General features: G+C 41.0%; 1 protein-coding gene across 1 annotated transcript in view; it reads right to left on the reverse strand.

Annotated features, from left to right (window-relative positions):
• LOC146703680 (uncharacterized) overlaps positions 1-21,211 on the reverse strand; it is a 32,492-nt gene that overhangs the window by 4,182 nt on the left and 7,099 nt on the right. The window contains exons 3-9 of the mRNA XM_085467181.1: positions 15,021-15,224; positions 14,665-14,717; positions 14,030-14,137; positions 8,119-8,278; positions 5,742-6,896; positions 4,457-4,470; positions 2,570-2,756 (exon numbers count right to left, since the gene is read on the reverse strand). Of these exons, the coding sequence (XP_085323307.1) occupies positions 2,570-2,756; positions 4,457-4,470; positions 5,742-6,896; positions 8,119-8,278; positions 14,030-14,137; positions 14,665-14,717; positions 15,021-15,224 (1,881 nt within the window). The remainder of the gene's footprint in view (positions 1-2,569; positions 2,757-4,456; positions 4,471-5,741; positions 6,897-8,118; positions 8,279-14,029; positions 14,138-14,664; positions 14,718-15,020; positions 15,225-21,211) is intronic.

Raw genomic sequence — 21,211 nt, forward strand, 5'->3', positions numbered from 1 at the left:
AAATCCCACAAAGGCTGGTGAGGTGCAGACATTTTTAGCACTAATAATTGCAGATTCAAATGAGCTACATCCAAGAATAGTAAAGAGTAGGGATGGGTATCGTTTAGGTTTTATCCGATACTGGTGCCAAATCGGTACTTTTGAAACGGTGCCGGTGCTCAAACGTTGCTCAAACCGGTGCTTAAAGAATGGAGAACACAAAATTGGTCCAAAAACCTCTCATGTTCAGCTGTTTTTTTGTAAAAAGATAACAATGTTAGCCTTTTCTGCAGCTATGGGGCATATATGGTATCACTCTTGGCTGGAAGCAGTGCTTAAACAATGGAAAAAAAACACAAACTTTGTCCTAAACCTCTCATGTTTAACTGTTTTCCACTTTTTCTTTGGTCATTTTAGCCTTTTTAGCCAGGGTGAAGGGAGTATCTGCCATCAAACAAGAGGACAGCCGCATGTAGCTATGATGATGTTTGCTAGTTCACCTTACATGCATTAATGTAATAACGTGGTTAGCCTACTCAACGTAAATTAGCTACTCACGCAGAGAAGAACGGCTGCTGCCATCATCATCCGTCATCATTTCTGCTACACTGGCAGGCTAGGGGCCAGGACTCTCCTCTTCGTGTTTTTGGGGGATGTTGCATAACAGGCAACCCACCCGCAGTAGATGTGCTCGGTGTGAGGTCTCGCAGCAAGCTATCAAATACGGCGCATTTCTGGGCTTTTAAAAAAAACGCTATGCGTCGCCAGGTGTTTCATCGGATTTGAGGTGTTACCTCCTTTGACAGTATCACAGTATCAGCTTAAAGCACTTGTTGCAGGCTTCTGAGTTTGCATATTTTGCTATGAAGTACAGCCAGACTTTTGACCGCTTCGCCTTGGACATTTTTAATCTGTAGCTCTGCGCTAACAGAACGTACGTACCTGGCCCCGCCTACTATCCTCGGAAACGTAAAATGATTGGCTAGAATCTAAAGTGTATCACAGCTCAGGAAAAGAAAGCACCGAAATGTGCGCTGCTTTTCGGTCTGGTTACTACCGTTTATGTCAGAACCGGTGCCATCATGGCACCGGACACCGGTACCCATCCCTAGTAAAGAGGGGTGGAGAATGAAAAAAAGAGAGCAGAGACTCTCAGCAGTTAACAATCTATTAAAGATCATTAGGATCCCACATGAGGAATTGGAAAGTGTGGCTAGGAAGACGAATGTCTGCAATGCCCCGGTGGATGGATGAATGCCCTGCAGTGTGTGAGCTGCTGATGTTTTACAGACTTTGGCTTGTTTTCAGGTGATTACCAATGTCTGTTTTGGTGTGGATTAATTTCTAAATAAAGGCCCATGCAAGAAGAAATAATTTGAATTATAATACTAGTACTACAATATACTGTGAAACCACCAGGGTCCTAAAAGTGCAGTGGCACAACTTTTAGGTCACACCACCTAAAATTGAAAAAATAAAACAAAACAAACAAACAAACAAAAACAGTCAGCAGAAAACAGGAAATAAAAACTGGATTTTGTTCTGAGTGTTCACTCTTGAGTAATCCATCCACTCCAGCCTTCTCTCTCTCTGCCAGTTTTTTGTCTCTACAGCACTTCCAATATATTTCTGCTTTAACCTTTTGTTATATTTTTTTTTTGTTGTTGTTGTTTTTAGAAGAACATGGTTTTGGTTAAAGATGTCTTTTGCAAATAAAAAAATAACAGTCTCTTATTTGTTCAGAAGTATATTTATGCTGCACACAAATATTTAAGATATGAAGCCACCTTTAGTAGAGCCTTTATGGACGCTTAGAAGCAGACTGAATTTAGTCCGAGATTAAAGAGCTGCAGTTAGTCTAAAAACATTCTTGCCTACAATATAAACACCAGGCCTGATTTATTTCTAGAAATATTGATCAATCATGAAATGTGAAGACTAACAAAACATATTTACAGATTCAAAGTCCTCACAGTCATACACCTGACACATCAGTGATACTAAGTTCTGATGTCTTCACCTTTGCTCCACAGAAAATGTCCTGTTGTATGGAGGTTAAACTATAAATGGAACATAAATAAGAGACTGCAGGTTTTTGATGTAAACATTCATAATCTATCGTGTCATACAGGGGCACACTTAAACAATTAAAGGCAGTATAATCTCAGTAGAACAAGTACATAAGTTCATACTTGTGAAATTCTTATATTTGTACTACACGCCTTATCACATATTAAAGGCACACTGACAGTTTGCAGTCAGGCATCCATTATGTTAGAGTCTCTTTGAACTTTTAATTAAGTAAAAACATGTCCCAAACTTTGGCTTGCACTGAGGCTGAACTACAAAATAACCCTGTTGTGTACCCACTGTAAACCGTCCGGGTGCTGCTCTGTACTGTTGCCGTTCAGTTCCGTCTTTTACAGCGTTTAAAAAAAAGGAAAAATAAAGTGGAAAAACTGTTTTTGGTATTTGTGAACATATTCCGCTTTACAGAAGCTTTTTATGTGAATCTTCTTCTTTACTAAGCCCTAACGTCCGCCTTTTCACCAGTAGAAACACTCCACATTAAATCTGTGATGATCCTTACCATCTGTCTGCTTTACATCCAGCTGCTGATGGACTCCCAGCGGTTTACTGTCCGGGTTGTCTTTAAAACGAACACTTTCAGTGTCGTGCTGCTGACAATATTCCTCTTCGTTCATAGTGTCCGCATTTGTTCTGTTCTTTAAAATAAACTGGAGGCTCATTTGAGATGAACCAGGCCTGCGCAGGACCGATCACCTCCGCTCACAGTTAAAGAAGCGCTGGCTTCATTTTCTGTCCTGCTTCTACATCCGTGGATGTATTATATAAGAGCGGGATGCAGATTCCAACAGGGAATCCACTCTCCTGAATCCTTTTGTTAAACGATTTGTTGCCGTCTCCGCTGGTTTTTGAGCAGGCATCGGCACGGACACCTTTATTCTCCGTCACCATAGTAACTACAGGCCTTGCAGCAGCAGCAGTAAACAGTTACACCACACAAACGTACATGTCAAAGGCAAATATTAAAAGATAAATATATGTTTTAAATATATCATATTACTAGAAAAATAAGTATTGTAAAAAAAATTATATATTAAATAAATAATAAAGAAACAAAATAAATTCTAATATTATAAATACTGTAAAATAATAGTTAAATTCATTTTTATTGTGTTTTTTAGTTGTATTAATTTTTAAGTTAAAAAAGATCACAAATGTTAAATGTTTAGCTATGAACAAATTACATATTTACAATCATGTTGTTTGCAGCATTTGTGAAATTTTTCAGTTTTTATAGACACGTTCAAAATTTTAGTCACTCAATACAAAAATGTTATTCCTGGTAGAAGTTTGAATTAACAGGATTAAAAGGAAGTCGCTTGATTGCATTTGTGAACGTCTTCAGGAACAGACAGATCGTTTTATTTTTAGCAATGATACAGCTATTAAAGCTTCGGGGTTTTAATTAAGAGTTTAAAATAATATATTAAAATAGGCCCTATCTAAGGTATTTATTTCCCATTTATTCTTTCCAATCTTGCCATTTATTTTTATTAGTTCTAATTAGTAGCCCAACTAATGAGGATTTACATACTTTTAACTCAACAGCTGAAACAACTTGGGCATCTGTGATCCAAACAGTTCTTACTCTTTCCATTCATCCCTTACAGTAAAATCAGGCCGATGTGATATTTCTGTCACTAATTTTAATTTGTGTGCTGTATCAGTCTCCATTATTTCCATAAACATTATCCACTGATTAACACTGATCAAAACGTGACTTCTTTTTTTATTAATCCGACTAATCAGTTCTTTTCTCCATATATGTTTTATTGGAAGCCACAACCTCCCCTGTTGTTCAGGCAGATGTCGCCCTCTGCTGGCCTGCTAAAAGAAAAGCACTAGTACTACTCGTACCAATTCAAATGTATCCTACCATGAATAAGAGGGGTGTGGCTGTCCTCTGACGTTTTCCGTTTTTGAATTAATTTATCATCCAAAAGCAGAGAAAGAAAAATAGTGTATATGCTGTTCTTTACATAAAATATCTCATTTGAAAATCTGAGAAACTCTTACTTCACTGTTTGCTGTAAAGGTAACGGTCCTTATTTCTCCATTCACCATGTACACACACAGTGGCTGGAAACAACACCTTTTCTGTCACTTCCTTTTATTTCTGGTTTTATTTACCAAAAGATTTCACAACAGTACAAAATAGACACATCTATATTTATGATATTTATCCTCATTGTTTTCAGAAAGGCATCTTCTGATATACGGCACATTGATAGCTACAGTTTGGTGGACTAAGAGGACGTCTATTTAACTTAGGAATTGTTCAAAATCAATATTTTACTGGGTAGGCCTTGCAAATTCCATGCATCTATTTTTTCTCCCTTTACCCATGTCAGGGTCATGGGGGTAGCAGCCTTAGCAGTGATGCTCAGACCTCCTCCAGTTCATCTGGGGGACACCGAGGTGTTCCCAAGCCAGCTGGGAGAGTCCCTCAGCTGGCATCCTCCAGTGGGATGTGCCTGAAGCGCTCACCTAGGAGGCATCCCAGTCAGATGGTGAACCACCTCACTGACTCCTTGCAGAAATTAGTTCCTTTTCTGGATATATTTTTTTATCATTGTACTTATTTTCATTGAAAATAAATACTGCCATTCATGAGAAAAGAAGATAAATTGCTTTCATTTACATATCTTAATGGCTCCTCAGCAAAGATTTCCTCCACACAGTGAAATGAAATTTCCAAATTAATTTCAGTCAGATGTTATTTCTAATCAGTTGCATTCCACTCAAGCTTCAAATACAATGAAGCTGATAAAAGCAAGGTATGTGCTTGACTTTGACAATTAAATATCAAATATTGTACCTGAGCACATTTGACCTCCACAGCCCAGCTTGGTTGACTAAACACAAACCCAACCAACCCAAGGAGGGGCATACTCACTGAGAGCACATCCTGAGCACTCTGAAGTACTTTTCGGTGTAAAAACAGACACACAAAGACTTGTTTTTTTCTTTCTTAATTCCTTATTTATTGCACGCAGGCAAGTAAAAGACTTCAAATATATATATATAAAATAAATCAATGTAAGACAATTAATTGTTGCATTCAGTGTTTCTTCATATTTCAACAAATTCAACTGAGAAGGATTTTCATCCGAGTATTAAAAACAATACTTAGAATTACATTTATGTTAAGTTGTCCAGTTTTGAGCCTCTGAAAATAGGGCACAAGTATAAAATGGTGATGATTCTTGAACGTTTTTTTGTAAAACCTCTTGAATTAAAGGTGAAAGTCAACCTCCAATCGCATATCGATTGATTTAAAATCCACTGTGCTGGAGTACAAAGACATCTTCTACTATCCAAATATTTATGGACACAGCTGTACATGACTCCAGACGGTACAAAGGGCTTTCATTTACTTTTGTAAAGCAAATCTCTGATTTATACATGTACTTTCTCATGAAAGCAACATTAACAGAAGCTTGATTCAGATTTACTGCCAAAACACTTTTTAAACAACACTCCATTAACTGCAGTTTCTGCAAAGCAACTTCTTAAAAGCTGACTTGACAATTCAATACATTTGTAGGACTCATCAAAATCAGATTGAAGGCATTTAAAAAACTTAAAATATTTAAAAACTCTGTGTGGTCCTTACCAAGGCACTTGGGTAATGTATCATTCACAATGAACCCTGAAATAATGCAGCTTCTAACACTTGTGAAGCGTCATGTGAGCCTTAAATCGTGTCTTTCGATTGAAGGTTTTTCCACAAACATCACAGCCAAACGGTCTCTCTCCTGTGTGGATCGTAACGTGACTCTTCAGATACTCCTGCCGGTAGAACCGTTTTCCACAAAAATCGCACCCGAACGGTTTTTCTCCAGTGTGCCGTCTGGTGTGCTCATCAAAATGCTTCTTCTGGCTGAAGCTGCTGGCACAGAAGTTACACTGATAAGGTTTCTCTCCAGTGTGGATTCTGATGTGTGCCTTGAGATGAGTCTGTTGGCTAAATTGCTTTCCACAAAACTTACACCCAAACGGTTTTTCCCCTGTGTGAGTTCTCATGTGTGTCCTCAGAACACCCTGCTGTCTATACTTTTTACCGCAGACGTCGCAGCTGAATGGTTTCTCCCCCGTGTGCACTCTCAGGTGACTCCGCAAGTTCCCCTCCTGTGCAAACCTCTCACCACAGACGTCACAACCAAAGGGTCTTTCTCCCGTGTGGGTCCTCATGTGTGTTTTAACGTGCATTTTGCGAGTGAACTTTTTACCACAAATATCACAGCTGAACGGCTTCTTTTGTGGGTAGAGTCTTATGTAAGGCTGCTGCGTAAACCTTTCAGTGTTAACACTGTTAGGAAAGTGAGGCACAGGCGTCTCCTTCTGATCTCCATCGCTGGTTTTTGTTTCAGGTCCAGGAGAGGATAAAGGTTCCTGCCAATCATCATCGCCGTCACTGATGTCAGTTTCAGAAGAATCAGAAGCGTTTCCATTTGCTTTCAGCTCTGCACAAATCTTTAGATTTGGGTTTCCAGCTGGTTCTGCTCCTGGATAGTCCTCTCCATCAGTTTCTGCTTTTATCCGATTAGTCTCTCTGTTGTAGTCATGTTGGTTCTGGTGGAGATCTGAAGTCTGAGTTTTCTCATCATCATCATTTTCAGTCTTCACAGTGGCAACAGCGAATGAGAACCTGGTGTTATCAGCTTCCTCCGACCCGTTAAGCTGCTCTCCCCCCACACTGGTCAGGAGTTCTTCCTGTTCCTCCTTTATTTGGAGGATCTCCTGGTGCCGATGGTCCACACCGAAGCTCCAGTCAAAGGGAATTTCTTCTTTAATCACCAAAACCTTCTGGACATCAGGTGGCAATACTGAAACACACAGACATGGACAGTTGTGTAATTAACTGAACTATTTTAAAGGAAACTAACTTTTTGCTCCTCGATTTAAAAGGACATTCTTTTTTTTTCTGCTACTCCTTTATTTCCCGAAGGGTCTCCACAGTGGAGTTTGCAGTTTATCTGGGTTTGGTAAAAGTACTAAGAGCACACTAGTTGGTGCTCTAAGGTTTGTCTCCTTCCAGCCTCAAGATGGGGATCTTTCACATGACAGCCAAACCACTACATCATGAAGCCATGGGTGCATGAGACACACATGGTGGAAATTAAGCTATTAAGAAACATGCAGTTTTACAAATACTGGAATAAATATTAGAGGCAGTGGATGCTGCTTATAACCAAAAGTATAAATGTTTCAAAAATGTATTTCGGGAAAGTAAGAGAGAACATCATCATCAGCAAACTGATAACAGTATTGCAGTTTTCCTATTAAGAAGTAATAATTAGGCTGGAAGCATGTGGTTAGCTGTTGTGGTATGACTTACATTTCTACAGCTCAACAAGTAAATATTTAGAGCTAATCCTTCCGTCAGCCAAGATGTTCAAATCAAATCAAAAACATAACACACAGCTACGTTTAGCTTTGGACTAAAATATCACATCTGTAAAGGTAAATCATGGTTTGGAGTAAAGCTATTAATTGTGTTTTGTTCTCAGATTTAAAACGTCCACATAAATAGACATAGAATTTGGAGCTGCATATAGAGATGTTGAAAAAAGTCAGCTTATGGGATACAGGGTTTGTCTCTGCAGTGGGATGTGGTTTGTGGCTCAGCTGCAGAGGAGGGATGGAGCAGTGGGTTCAGGGGACAGAGCCAGGGAAGGCTGGCTGGCACAGCTGTTATCCATCACACTAACCACGCCTGCCCCAGTTCAGCATTATTATTTAAGTAATTAAAGCACAAACGCTGCCTTGAACTACACTTGTGTGCACCCTTTAAACAGTCCGGGTGCAACACCGAACCCCCCACTGACTTTCGCTCTTTTTAATCCGTAAATGTCATTAATAACTATTAACAACAACTATCATTACCAAAGTCGCTTGACTGCATTTGTGAACGTCTTCAGGTTAAGACATAAAAGGAAGCTCCGTTCCTACGTGAACAGTTCATCGACCCCCTAAAACGAGCTACCAGCCGCTAAGCAGCCGTTTCCTGTCCGATAAACTCTCCACGTTAAATCTGATTATTCTCACCAGCAGTTTGGTTTACACCTTCTTTGTCCTGTTGAAGGACTGCGTGGAATTTCATTTCCGGGTTTTTCTCAGAAAGAAGACTTTCGTGGTTCTGTTGTTGAAGATATTCCACTGTGTTCATGGTGCCCGCTGCGTATTTGATCCTTTTTTCCAAAAGAAACTTGGAACGAGCGACGCATGCGCAGATTATCTCGCAGTTCAGTCCGTGCAGTCACGCCACTGTCTTCCCTTCATTGGCTTCCTGTTAAATCCAGAATTCAAAATCCTGCTCCTCACATACAAGCAATGTTCCCTCTAAGTCCCCTCTAGTTAGTGTGTAGTTAGTGTGTAGTGTAGTCAATAGTTTTATTGTGTGTGTCAGAACAATGAGGCGACTACTGAATGCTACAGGTGTTACAGGAGTGATACATCTCCTGTTGTCAGGCCTGCAGGTATCAGGCTGCTGTTCTCCTTTATCTCATAGTGGACAGAAATTATTTTTTGGAGCGGCACAAATAATTTGTGTGGCATCAGATTTGATGCAGAACAGCTGATTGTTCTGTAAATAGTTTGAAATGTTTATTTAAAAAAAACGCCTTGGCTGCATTTTTAGGTAAACAGCTGCAAAAAATGTTGTTTGCATAAATCAGTTACTTTTTTGAAGAAGTAACTATATAATTAATTGCCCAACATTGGTCATTATTTACTGTATTTTGCAGACAGAGAGTTACAGACTCTCTCCCAGACCACAGACTCATAATATAAGTCAGAGCTTTATAGAAAAAAAAGAAAAAAATAAATAAAGTTGTGTTTTCAAAATTGGAGTTCATGTTATTTTTCCTTCCAATAGTGTTAACATGCTACACAGGTCATGAACAAGGTTTTTTTTTTTTTTTAATTTTCATTGTAAGTGGGCTAAAGCAGTTAATTAAAAATAGTCTAACATAAATGCTGTAATTTGATTATTTTAATAAACCATGTAACTTGGATGGATTCGATGCTGGCGTGACCACAGTGCACACGTCTGCTGTTGCTCACAGTGGTCCAAGGGACGCTCAGGGAGTTTGTGTGTTCGCTCAGACACGTGAAAAATTAGCTGGCTTATCTTAATGACCTTGTAGTACCATATCACCCCATTAGAGGACTTCACTCTCACACTGCAGGTTTACTGTGTTCCTAGAGTATTTAAAAGTAGAATGAGAGGCAGAGCCTTCAGTTTTCAAACTCCATGGATGACGTCAGTGCGCACACTGTGTCTGAGGAGGATGTGCGGAAGTGCTTCAGGAAGGTGAACGCGCGCAAAGCTACTGGTCCGGACGGGATTCCCGGCCGCGTCCTCAAGTAATGTGCGGCTCAGCTGGCTGGAGTGTTCACACACATCTTCAACCTTTCCCTCTCTCTGTCTGTAGTCCCAGCCTGCTTCAAAATGGCCACCATCGTCCCTGTACCCAAATCCTCCACCATCTCCTCATTGAACGACTGGCGACCTGTAGCCCTGACCCCCATCGTAAGCAAATGCTTCGAGAAGCTGGTCAGGGACTTCATCTGCTCTGCACTACCCGACTCACTGGACCCTCTACAGTTCGCATACCGCCACAACAGGTCCACTGATGATGCCATAGCCCTGACACTACACACTGCCCTGTCACACCTGGAGAAGAGAGACACGTATGTGAGGATGCTGTTTGTAGATTACAGCTCAGCATTCAATACCATTGTTCCCTCGAAGCTGGACAGGAAACTGCAGGATCTAGGACTGAGCAGCTCCCTCTGCAGCTGGATCCTTAGCTTCCTGTCTGACAGACGCCAGGTGGTCAGACTGGGCAGCATTACCTCATCCCCCGTCACACTGAACACTGGTGCTCCACAGGGGTGTGTACTGAGCCCTCTCCTGTACTCACTCTACACCTACGACTGCACAGCCACTAACAACTCCAACATCATTGTGAAGTTTGCGGACGACACTACAGTGGTGGGTCTTATCACCAACAGTGATGAGACGGCTTACAGGGAGGAGGTCAGCGCCCTGACCCACTGGTGTCAAGACAACCATCTCACCCTCAACGTCGCAAAGACAAAGGAGTTTATAGTGGACTTCCGGAGGTGCAGAGAAGTACACACCCCCATCACCATCAACGGCGCTGCTGTGGAGAGAGTGAGCAGCTTCCGGTTCCTTGGAGTACATCTGGCTGAGGATCTTACGTGGTCAGTACACACAAACAAAACAGTGAAGAAGGCGCAGCAGCGCCTCTTCTTTCTCAGGAGACTGAAAAGATTCGGCATGAGCCCCCGCATCCTCAGGACCTTCTATCACTGTGCCATTGAGAGCATCCTCACTGGATGCATCACCACCTGGTATGGCAACAGCACCGCCTACAACTGCAAAGCTCTCCAGCGAGTAGTGCGGTGCTCTGAACGGATAATTGGAGGTGAGCTTCCCTCCCTCCAAGACATCTACAGGAAGCGCTGCCTGAGGAAAGCGGGGAGGATCATCAAGGACTCCAGTCACCCCAGCCATAAACTGTTCAGACTGCTTCCATCAGGAAGGAGGTTCTGCAGCATCCGGTCCCGTACCAGCAGACTGAGAGACAGCTTCTTCCACCAGGCCATCAGACTGCTGAACACGTCATAGACACCTCAGCTTCACTACTGGAACTTTAACATTATGCACTCCATACTGTACAGTAATGCCACTTGTTTTGCACATATTCAACTCTGTATATTTTATTATTATTATTATTATTTTTTTTTTTTTTTATTTATTTATTTTTTTTTTACTATTTAATTTGTAAAAATGTGTATACACACACACACACACACACACACACACACACACACACACACGTAGGAAAATATTTAGTATACACATCCAGAAATGCATACACTATTATATATTGTACATATATTTATTAGTTTCAGGTTGGCCATTCTTGTATTTTGCTCGTTTGTGTTGTTGTGTTTGCACATCTCTGTTGCTTGTGGGGCTCGCACACAAGAATTTCACTCGCATGTGCTGTGCCAGTGTGCCTGCACATGTGATGTGACAATAAAAGTGATTTGATTTGATTTGATTTGATCCATCTCTTCCCATCTCAAACACAGAAAACATGCAAGTTTACACGAAGTCTTACAGACTCGTGACGCACATACACGCCATTTCTGTGTTTCAGAAATGTTCTGAGAGGTGTCAGTGGCTTAAGTTCATCTGGACTCGACTATTTCAACAGTCTTTCTTCAGGTGTGAGTCTGTCACTGTTCACTCAACTATAGATGGTTCAAAAAACACAGTTATTATCTGGAACATGGAAGCAAGACCACATATCTCCTGCACTGGCTGCCAATCAGCTTCAGAAATTATTTTACTGATTCTTTTAAGGGTTGCACAGTTTAGCACTTTCTTACCTGTCTGATCTTTTCACTAGATCACCAAGGTCTGCAGATGCTGTGCATTAAAATACTGTGACTGCTGACTTTAACTAATTTAATGTATGTACATGTAAATCTTCTGTGTATTTGTGGTGTGTAAAGATTGTAAACAGTGGTGCGTAAAATGTACTTGATTGATATACATTAAAATGATACCACATTTTCCTTAATGATTAAATAAACCCATTTCAGCTACTCAGATTTGTTGCTTCCTGTTGACTGAGGGTGAAGGATCATTGTTGAGTGTGTGAAACAAACTGCCTTTCACATCAGGACAACATTGGACACTTTTAAAATCTTCCTAAATGTCTTTTACTCGTCTAACTGTGGACGGTTTGGTTAACGGGTGCTGTTTCTTTTAATGTGCTTGAAAGTAAACTTGACTTGGCAACAAAGGAAAACCAGCAGCTGAGGTCAGGACCCAAAACTCCATCTGCACCTGAATGTAGAAACACATCAGAGCACAACAACTGGACCATTATGGCCTGATAAACTTTCACTCATGTGCCTTTAATGTCTCCCACTGCTGTTGGGTGCGTCAGAATTTAACACAAAGGCAAAATGAGAGAATCAACGACTCTCAACGATCCAATCAGATGATTAACTGCCGCCCTGCACCAGCTGTAGAGCCTTTGAGATCTGAGTTGAAAGGCTTCAGAAACTCAAGTCCAGTTGCCTCATTTCAGCACAGTGTAGACCCAAATTCTCAAAATTATTTAACAGATTAATTCAATTATGTTTTTAGAAGCTCTAATCAGCACATGTGACATCAGGCACTACAAGAGGTTGGTGGTTTTTAAGGTTGACCTGTCGATCAACAGACGATGGTGAGTTTTCATTCATTCTGTTGTCTAAAACAACTTCCTGCTCACATTAACACGTAGCTGAGGAAATGAAATATTGCTTTTGTGTAAATGATTTAATCACATTAGTACTTGGACTAGTTATAGTGGACAGGAAATATTTACATTCAATGTAATGTCCAGTTACGTTCAACCCCCTGCAGATTTGGAAACTAGGACACTGATACAAATGGATTCAACAGCATCTTTAGCAGAAGAACCTTTGTTCCAGTGATTACATTAACATTTAAGTGTTCACCTTCAGTTCACGGCTGTGGTGTGAAAGACGAGTGAAAGAAGTAACGACAGTTATGCTGGAGTAACTGTTATTGTTCCAGGAAGCTGGACCCTGCCCCTCTTATCAGATACCTGCAGGGCATCCCAGACGACTCGGAGCATTTCACACCTTGACCCAACAAACCCAAAAGGGTGAATGGGTGGGTCAACGACTCTGAGGCATCAGGAGAGGTTAAAAACCTGAGAAGTCACCAGAAGTCAGTCTGAACCGCAGGACGAGAGGAAAGATGTCTTCAACCATGGGTAAGTCCTGGCTGCCTGCTTTTTAGCACTTAGATGTTCGCTAAACTAAGTCATTCTTATTACAAATGTACAAAGTGATTCTTTTAATTCTATCACTGCTTTCATCATCATCTATTCCTGACCTAACCTAACCTTTCTTCCAAAAAACTTACCAAGTTCAGAAATAACCTTAACATTTATATTGTTCTGAAGGCTTCTTTTTAAAACAAAGTAGAAACATTTTATTTTTAATAGTTGCTGAGATGAAGTGATGCAAACCATCAGCATACACGTGATCTTGTCCTGTATCTTGGTGTTTACCAAAGAAACATCATGCAGGCGGCTTTGCTAATGACAGAAACGTCCAGTTTGAAGCTCCAGTCAGTGTACGAAACGATAACTAACGGCGAGAACTCATTTTCCTAATGAGTAAAGAAACTTTGATTGTGTTTCAGGGCCACACGGAAGAATTTAATTTTGTTTCTCATTGCATTGTTGCTCATACATTTGTGATGCTTGTACCTTTCAGATATTCAGCAGCTGTTACCAATCAAAGAAGAACCAGATGACTGGAGCCCTGATATGGAGCAGCAAGTCTCACAGCTCCTCAGCATAAAGAAGGAAGAGGAGGAGGAAGCTGACATCACTGATTTCCCGCTCGCTGCTGCTGCGGTGAAGAGTGAAAATGAAGAGAAAGTGCACTCACTGTTTCATCATGTTAAAAATGAATACAAGGACGAGGAGGAGACTCAGACCTGCAGCTCAGGTAACAAACAAATTAAATTGAACTATGAAACTGCACCAACATTTTTTCTCTGTGAGGAATCAGGTTTTATATTTTGTCTGCTTCTGTTGTGGCTTTGTTAGTTTCACTTCAGTAATGTTATTAAAATATGGAGGGTATTTTTAGGGCGAGATTTAAGAACAAGTGATGAAATCCATTGAATACAGTCACCTCACTAATTTGATTTGTTTTATTTTAGTTTCTCTTCGTTTTAACTTAGTTGGCTGTGATTCGATTGGATGATGTAACTCTGTGAGATGGGCTTTAGGTTAGAGTCCATTCTGCAGGATACTGGAAACCAGTGTCCCCATACACCCAGCATTTTGGCTTTTTTAAAATATGCTCATCCATCTGTGTGTACCTTGCAGGTGTCCATCATCTGTTTGATATTAAAGAAGAGGTTTCCCATGAACGGAGCCCGATTGAAGACTCGGACTTCTTCCAGGAACGCTGCATTGGCCAGGATGGACTGCAGGAGGATGACACACGTGCAACAGCTCCCAGAACCTTTCCGATGCCAATATTCAGTGTTGCGTCCCGCAATGCATTGCAACGCCTCAAATTTGAACAGAGAGAAAAAATCAAATTCTGCGTGAAAACCAAGATATCTGTGAAGAAAACCTTCCAAATGCTTCAGGAAGTTTACGGCAGCAAAGCAATGAGCCGATCAAGATGCAAGGATTGGTATTTGCGTTTCAAAAATGGCAGAACATCCGTCGATGATGAAATCAGGTCAGGGCGACCCAGCACGAGCACAACTCCCAAGCACATCCGAGAAATCGATCAACTTGTGCGCCAGGATTTCCGGATCTCTCTGAGGGAGATTTCTGCCATTCTCAACGTGTCATTCGGAACGGTCCAGGCGATCCTGACGTCCACTTTGAACCTGCACCAAGTGGCTAACAAGCTTGTGCCCAGGCTACTCACTCCCGAGCTGAAGCAGTATCGTTTACGAGCCTGCGAGGATCTCCGTCAACAGACGCGAGATGACCCAACGTTCATGTCCCGGATCATAACTGGCGATGAAAGCTGGGTGTACGGCTGCAAGCCTGGAAAAGCAAGGAGGGTGAATCCGACAAGGAGCCAGTTCAAGGTCAAGCTCATCGTCTTCTTTGACATTCACGGGGTGGTGCATCGGGAAGTTGTTCCCGACGGTCAGGCGGTTGATGCTCCGTTCTACCTCAGCGTTATGACGCGTCTCAGGAAGAACATCGAGGCCAAACGACCTGAACTGTGGCAGAAAGGCGACTGGCTGCTCCATCACGACGACACACCCGCCCACGACGCACTGAAAGAGTGCCATTATTTCTGCTACACCGACACAAATCTCATTCTTCACCCACAGCACTCACCAGATTTGGCCCCCTGCGACTTCTTCCTCTTCCCCAAAATCAACGCCAAGTTGAGGGGACATTTTTTTGACACAGTGGAAGAGCTCCAGCATGCGTCACTGATAGTACTGGATTCACTGGGAGAAGAGGACTTCCGCAGAGCTTTCAGAGCGTGGCAGCAGCGCTGGGTGTGGTGTGCTGCTGTGCAAGGCAACCGCTTTGCAGCTGATGGTGGCCAGATTTGAATTGAATACATATTTTTGTATATTTGTTTCATATTTTTTGTATTTTTATTTTTTTTTGCATTAGCATGCATTTTTACTGATGTTTGATCTTGTTACATATAACTTTTTTTATTGTTTAAGTAGAGTGAAAATGGTAGGTGGTACATTGCCGTTGTAAATATGTCAGCATGTGCATATTTACAATTGGATCACTTTATAAAATGTAAATAACAACAGAGCAACAACAAAAAAGAGAAGGATGGGTCTTATTGTCATGATCAGAGCGATCCAATATTAATTCTCCAGATCCTCTGAATCTTTTGATGATAGGTGGTGGTGATGTTTAGATTGGCAAAGTCTTCAGTTTTACATTGATAGTTATTCTGAAACTGTTCCACAACTTTTAGATGTTTCTTGTTGTTTTATGCAGACTGGTGAACCTTTACTTGAGAAATGTTTTTTTATTCCAGTCATGTTGTTGACCTGTTGCTGTAATTAGTCATGAAAAACTTCCTCCAGCTGTTTATTTTGAGTCCCTCTCGCAGCCTTTTTGAGATGTGCTGCTGCCATAAAAGCCAAACTGAGCGAATGTTTTTCATCTCAGGTCAAACATTTGATGTATTTTGTTGGGTTCTTTTGTGAATAAAAATATGGATTTGTGAGATTTGGAAGTCACTGCATTCAGTCTTTATTTTACACAGCATAGTTTTTAGTTTGTAGTTTGCTGGGCACTGGGAACGTAATAGAATATAATAGAGGCACAGAGACCAGAAACTACCGCTGACCACGAAACACTGACGATACAGGAAGAATAAAGAGAGGATAACTTACAAAACTGAGCGATTAAACACAAAGCAAAACTCAGTATTCCCAGGGATCCACAGCATACTGGAATTTAAAAGGGAACAAATAAACATGAGCCTAAAAATACAATAAACAGAAAAGTGTAAACCTTGAACACTGGAGACGCAGGAAAAACCCCAAAGAAGCTCAAATTCAAACATATAACCAAAAATGTCTAAACTCCAGAGCACAGTGAAACCCAGAGACCTGGTTTGCACCGACTAGCAGACATTTTTTCCCATCATTCTCCACTGCTGACTCAGTGTCTGTCCTCCACATGCCCAAGACAACATCCACACATCATTCTTTACTTTGGCATGAAGCAGCTCACAGGCCTCGCTCGGCCTAGCAAATAAATGAACCCATCTCAGATTACAGCAGACCTAAAGTCAGATAATCTACAAACAAGCTGTTATAAAAAATGTTATTAACCTTCACGCTGTGATAAAAAGGCAATAAAAAGTAAATGTGCACGTGAACTCCAGACAAACAGCATCAGGGGGAAAGAATAAACAAAGGAAGTGAACACACAGAGAGAAAACACAAGGAGCTAAACTTCAAAATAAAACAGGAAGCAAACAGAAATGGAGACCTGGGCCCTGTTTCAGGAAGCCGGTTTGGAAAACTCAGAGTGAAAAACGACACTCACGGTTGAGTAACCCCGAACTGTCCAACTCGGAATATTCCGTTTCAGAAAGGCTGATAACAATTAGTTCAGTCAACGCGGAGTTGCTTTAACCCCAAGTGAAGCGCGCGGACGAGGATACATAAAGCCCTGATAAGCGGAGCACAGATTAAGCGAGTCACCATGGAGACGGAGGGAAAGAAGGCGCGGTCAGTGTATTTCACAGCGCTTGAGGCCGAAATTCTGATGGCAGCATATGCCGATAACACGCAAATTCCGCGGAAAAAAGTAACACAGCCACAGCTGCGAAAGAAAGGGAGCATGCATGGCAAAACATAGCCGACAGAGTCAATGCGTGAGTGTTAATTTAAACATTGATCTAGGGATTTCCACCCATTTAACACGTTATTTTATCATATGTTATTTTATTTGTTATTTTATACATTTTATTTTGTGACGTGATGTGAGCGCAGGTGCAACCCAACAGGCCCCAAACGTTCCTGGCAGCAAGTAAAAATGAAATATAAAAATATAGTCCAAACAGGTAAGGTGTAATTGTATTATGAGCCATAGTGCTTGGTCTGTTTGTCCCATGTAAATCAATTGCAGTTAGAGGCTACATTAATTTTCTTTCTGTAAGCACTTATTGAAATTATCTGAGCACATTACAAGTACATATTTGCTTACTCTGTATGCTCAAATGTGGCCCGTTATAGCCAACAGAAAAAAAGCGGAGGCCCGAAAAACAGGTGGGGGTCCTCCACCACCACCACTCACAGAGGCTGAGCAGTTGGCCCTCAGCCAAAACAGTGGGCGCCCTGTGGCCGAAGGCATCTCTGCGGGGACATCCTCTGAGTCAATAACCCCGCAAGACACAAGTGCCTACATAAGGGGTAAATTCAAAATAATACATGATGTGCATACATCCTTTCTTCACAGTCACCTTTGCAGTGCTACTCATTCATTTGATAAACTCTTTACCATAATGGATTATTTTGTAGTGAAGTTATTTTCCTACTGATTTTGCCTTCCCTCAGTCTTGGTTGTCTTTGAGAGCATAATGACAATGAAGTGTAAGGTGCTTGGTATGTTTGTTAATTGCCATTTGGTCCCTTGTAAGTTATAAGTGACCTGTATAAACCTCATATTCTATCAGTTGATGGTGATGGTGTACTGCATCTGGTGCAGCCTCCTGTTGAGCCAGACCAACATGCAGTTGTGAGTAATACTCCACAGATTATATGAGTGTACAGTAGAACAGCAATGTTGTTAATTTCTTTACTACAGGAAAATAATGAAGAAACATTGACAGCTGTTACAGAGGAGGAAGCAACAGAGACACTTTATGAGGTTTACATCTTTTAATACTTTGTGTACAGGAAATACAGGCGACCAATAAAGCCAGTTGAACAAAAAATCTGTTTATTCTTCTTTCAACATGTTGAGGTGATGGGTCAAAAGAAATGATTGTGACATATGGTGTCTCTGACTGCTCTTCCATCTTGTATGTCCGTGGGAGGGTCAGGATGTTCATGGTTTGGATCACTGCTGTTTGGTTCAGAAGGACAGTGTTCTCCTCTAATTGTGGCAATGTTGTGAAGAATCACACATGCCACAATAATGTCACATGCCCTTTCTGGGGTGACCCTGAGTCTTTGCAGGCACTGGAACCGGGCCTTAAGCATTCCGATAGTCATTTCAACTCTGGCTCTTGTCCTGCAATTAGCCAGATTATATCGCTGCTGTGGGCCCGGTTCAGGGTCAGGGTAAGGGGTAAGCAAATAGGGTAAACATGGATACCCCCTATCACCAAGCAAGTAGCCAGTGAACTCTCCTAAGACAGAAGGATACACTTCAGTTCAAATGTCCCTGAAGCAATTGGTCTTTATATATTTTAAAGTATTTTCAACTCACCAAATTTTGTGCTCAGTGTACATTCACGGAATATTTGTGAGTCATGGACAGAGCCTGGCCACTTGGCTTCCACATTTGTGATAATGTTGGCAGCATCACATATGATCTTCACAGTGCAGAGAACACAAATTAGCATCCATTACTATGATGAAATAATTTGTTAGTTTGAAATGCTACAGGGAACTATGTACCTGTACATTAATGCTGTGGAAAGACTTCCTGTTCACATAGTCTCCTTCATTTACTAAAGGAGCAATGATTGGAATGTGAGTGCCATCTATACACGCCTGGGAATCCTGAAAATAAATGTGCAATTTAAGTAGTAGTCCAAGTATCACCACATCATAAATTAAGTTTTGGTCATCCTGATACCTGCAATTTTGTGGCATCCCTCTTTGATAAATCTTGTGGGTCTATGACCGGGGAACACCACAGACGAGTACAGGAGACGTTTCAGTGCAACTGTAACATTCCTGACTACCCGACAGACGGTAGCCTTGGAAACGTGCTCAGCGTCACCAATATTATACAGAAAGCTCCCGTTTGCAAAAAACCGAAGTGCGATACAAATAATATGTACAGAACTGAGAGCATGTCCGCGATGTGTCACATGCGTAATATATGGCCTGAGGATGTTATCCAAATAACTTATAGATTGTGCTGAGAAACGGTAACGTTCGCACAGACAATCATCAGGAAATGATAAAATGTCCAAACGCGCTCTGATCACTCTCTCCCAGCGGAGAGCTCTGCGGAGAATTTGGGCTTCACGATCTACTGGCTCTTCAAGGAAGGGACACGCCATGTCTGACACTTCCTACTGTCAGGTTTCCGACAAAGGGGCGGAGACAGTCAGGGTTAGTTGTAGTAAACCTGCTAGGGGGCAGGTTAGCTTCACGGCGTGTGTCGTCATAGTGACTCACTCAGGCTTCAGCTGAACTCGCTTTGTGAAACCGAAAACCCAGAGTTTTCGTTAACTCAGGGTATACTTACTCAGTTTTTCCACTAAACTGGCTTCCTGAAATAGGGCCCAGGAATAATCTCACATAAATACAAATAAACACAAACACATGAGAACAGAGGAAAAACTACAAAAACACAAATGAGCAGAAAAACTAACAACAGCCAAAGACGATTATAAAAACCGAGACAATTAACATCTACTGTTCAAAGCAAGCAAAGCCTTTAAGTAATCTACACCATTTATTACTTTTCCTCGGTTTTCTGGCATCACGCCTGAAGTCGAGGTTCGAATGAACTTAAAACATCTGAGTTTCGTAATGTGTTCTCAGCTTGTTATAATTCTAGACAAAGGGGAGTAGCAATTTTAAAACATAAAAATATTAATTTCACAGTACTCGATACAGTTATATTTCCAGAGGGCAGATTCTTAATCATTAAACTATCTATACTTGATAAAAAGCTATGTATTGCAAGTGTATATGGTCCAAATGTTGATGATCCCTCATTCTTTCACGGTTTTTTCAGTGCACTCTCTGAACACTTAGATGGCACACTTGTTCTTGGAGGCGACCTCAACCTGGGACTAAATGAAGACATGGATAGGCTCAACACAGCAGGAACTCAGCGTAATTGGCAGTCCACAAATATAATCAAACAGTATATGAGCGACTTTGGTCTTTGCGATGCATGGCGCTCCCTTCACCCCACCAGTAAGGAATATAGTTTTTTCTCACATGTTCATCACTCCTACTGTCGTCTGGATTATTTTTTTATTATTTATTTCTGCAAATATTAATCTCCTGCTAAAACCAGGCAAAGACCCTGTATATCCCTCAAGCTATCGTCCAATATCCCTTATAAATGTAGACCTTAAAATAATCTGCAAAGCTCTCTCAAAGAGACTGGAGAAAATAACCCCCCTCTTAATTCATCCTGACCAAACTGGTTTCATAAAAGGTAGGCACTCATCAACAAATACACGTAGATTACTTAATTTGATAGACTACTCATACAGTAAAAACCTTGAAACTACAATATTCTCTTTAGACGCAGAAAAAGCATTTGACAGAGTTAACTGGAAATTTCTGTTAACAACTTTACACAAATTTGGTTTTGGATCCTCTTTCATTAACTGGTTAAAAATATTTTATAACTCCCCAACAGCTTGTGTCAGAACAAATGACCAGACATCCTCCAGCTTCTCTCTCCTGAGGGGCACCAGGCAGGGATGCCCACTCTCCCCTTCACTGTTTGCAATTTTTATTGAACCACTAGCAGCAGCAATTAGACAGAATTCAGTAATTAAGGGCATAAAATGCAAGAACGCGGAACATAAAATCAGCCTTTATGCGGATGATGTGTTACTCTTTCTCCAAAACTCACAAACCAATATCTCTGGGGTGATTGAATTGATAAACTCTTTTTTTAAGAATATCAGATTACTCAATTAACTGGTCAAAATCTACAGTCCTCCCAATTAATTGCTCTAAATATAAAATATTTAGGTATTAATGTTTCTCCCAAGCTTGCAGATCTAACTAAATTAAACCATATCCCACTTTTAAAGAAGGTAGAAGGTGATCTGACTAGATGGAAATGTTTACCCATGGGAAGGGTTGCTGCTATAAAAATGATGGTCTTAC

This window comes from Copadichromis virginalis, linkage group LG8 (genome assembly GCF_057382275.1).
Source record: "Copadichromis virginalis isolate Kocher_CV1m ecotype Utaka linkage group LG8, C_Virginalis_male_GT1.1, whole genome shotgun sequence".
Taxonomy (NCBI): domain Eukaryota; kingdom Metazoa; phylum Chordata; class Actinopteri; order Cichliformes; family Cichlidae; genus Copadichromis; species Copadichromis virginalis.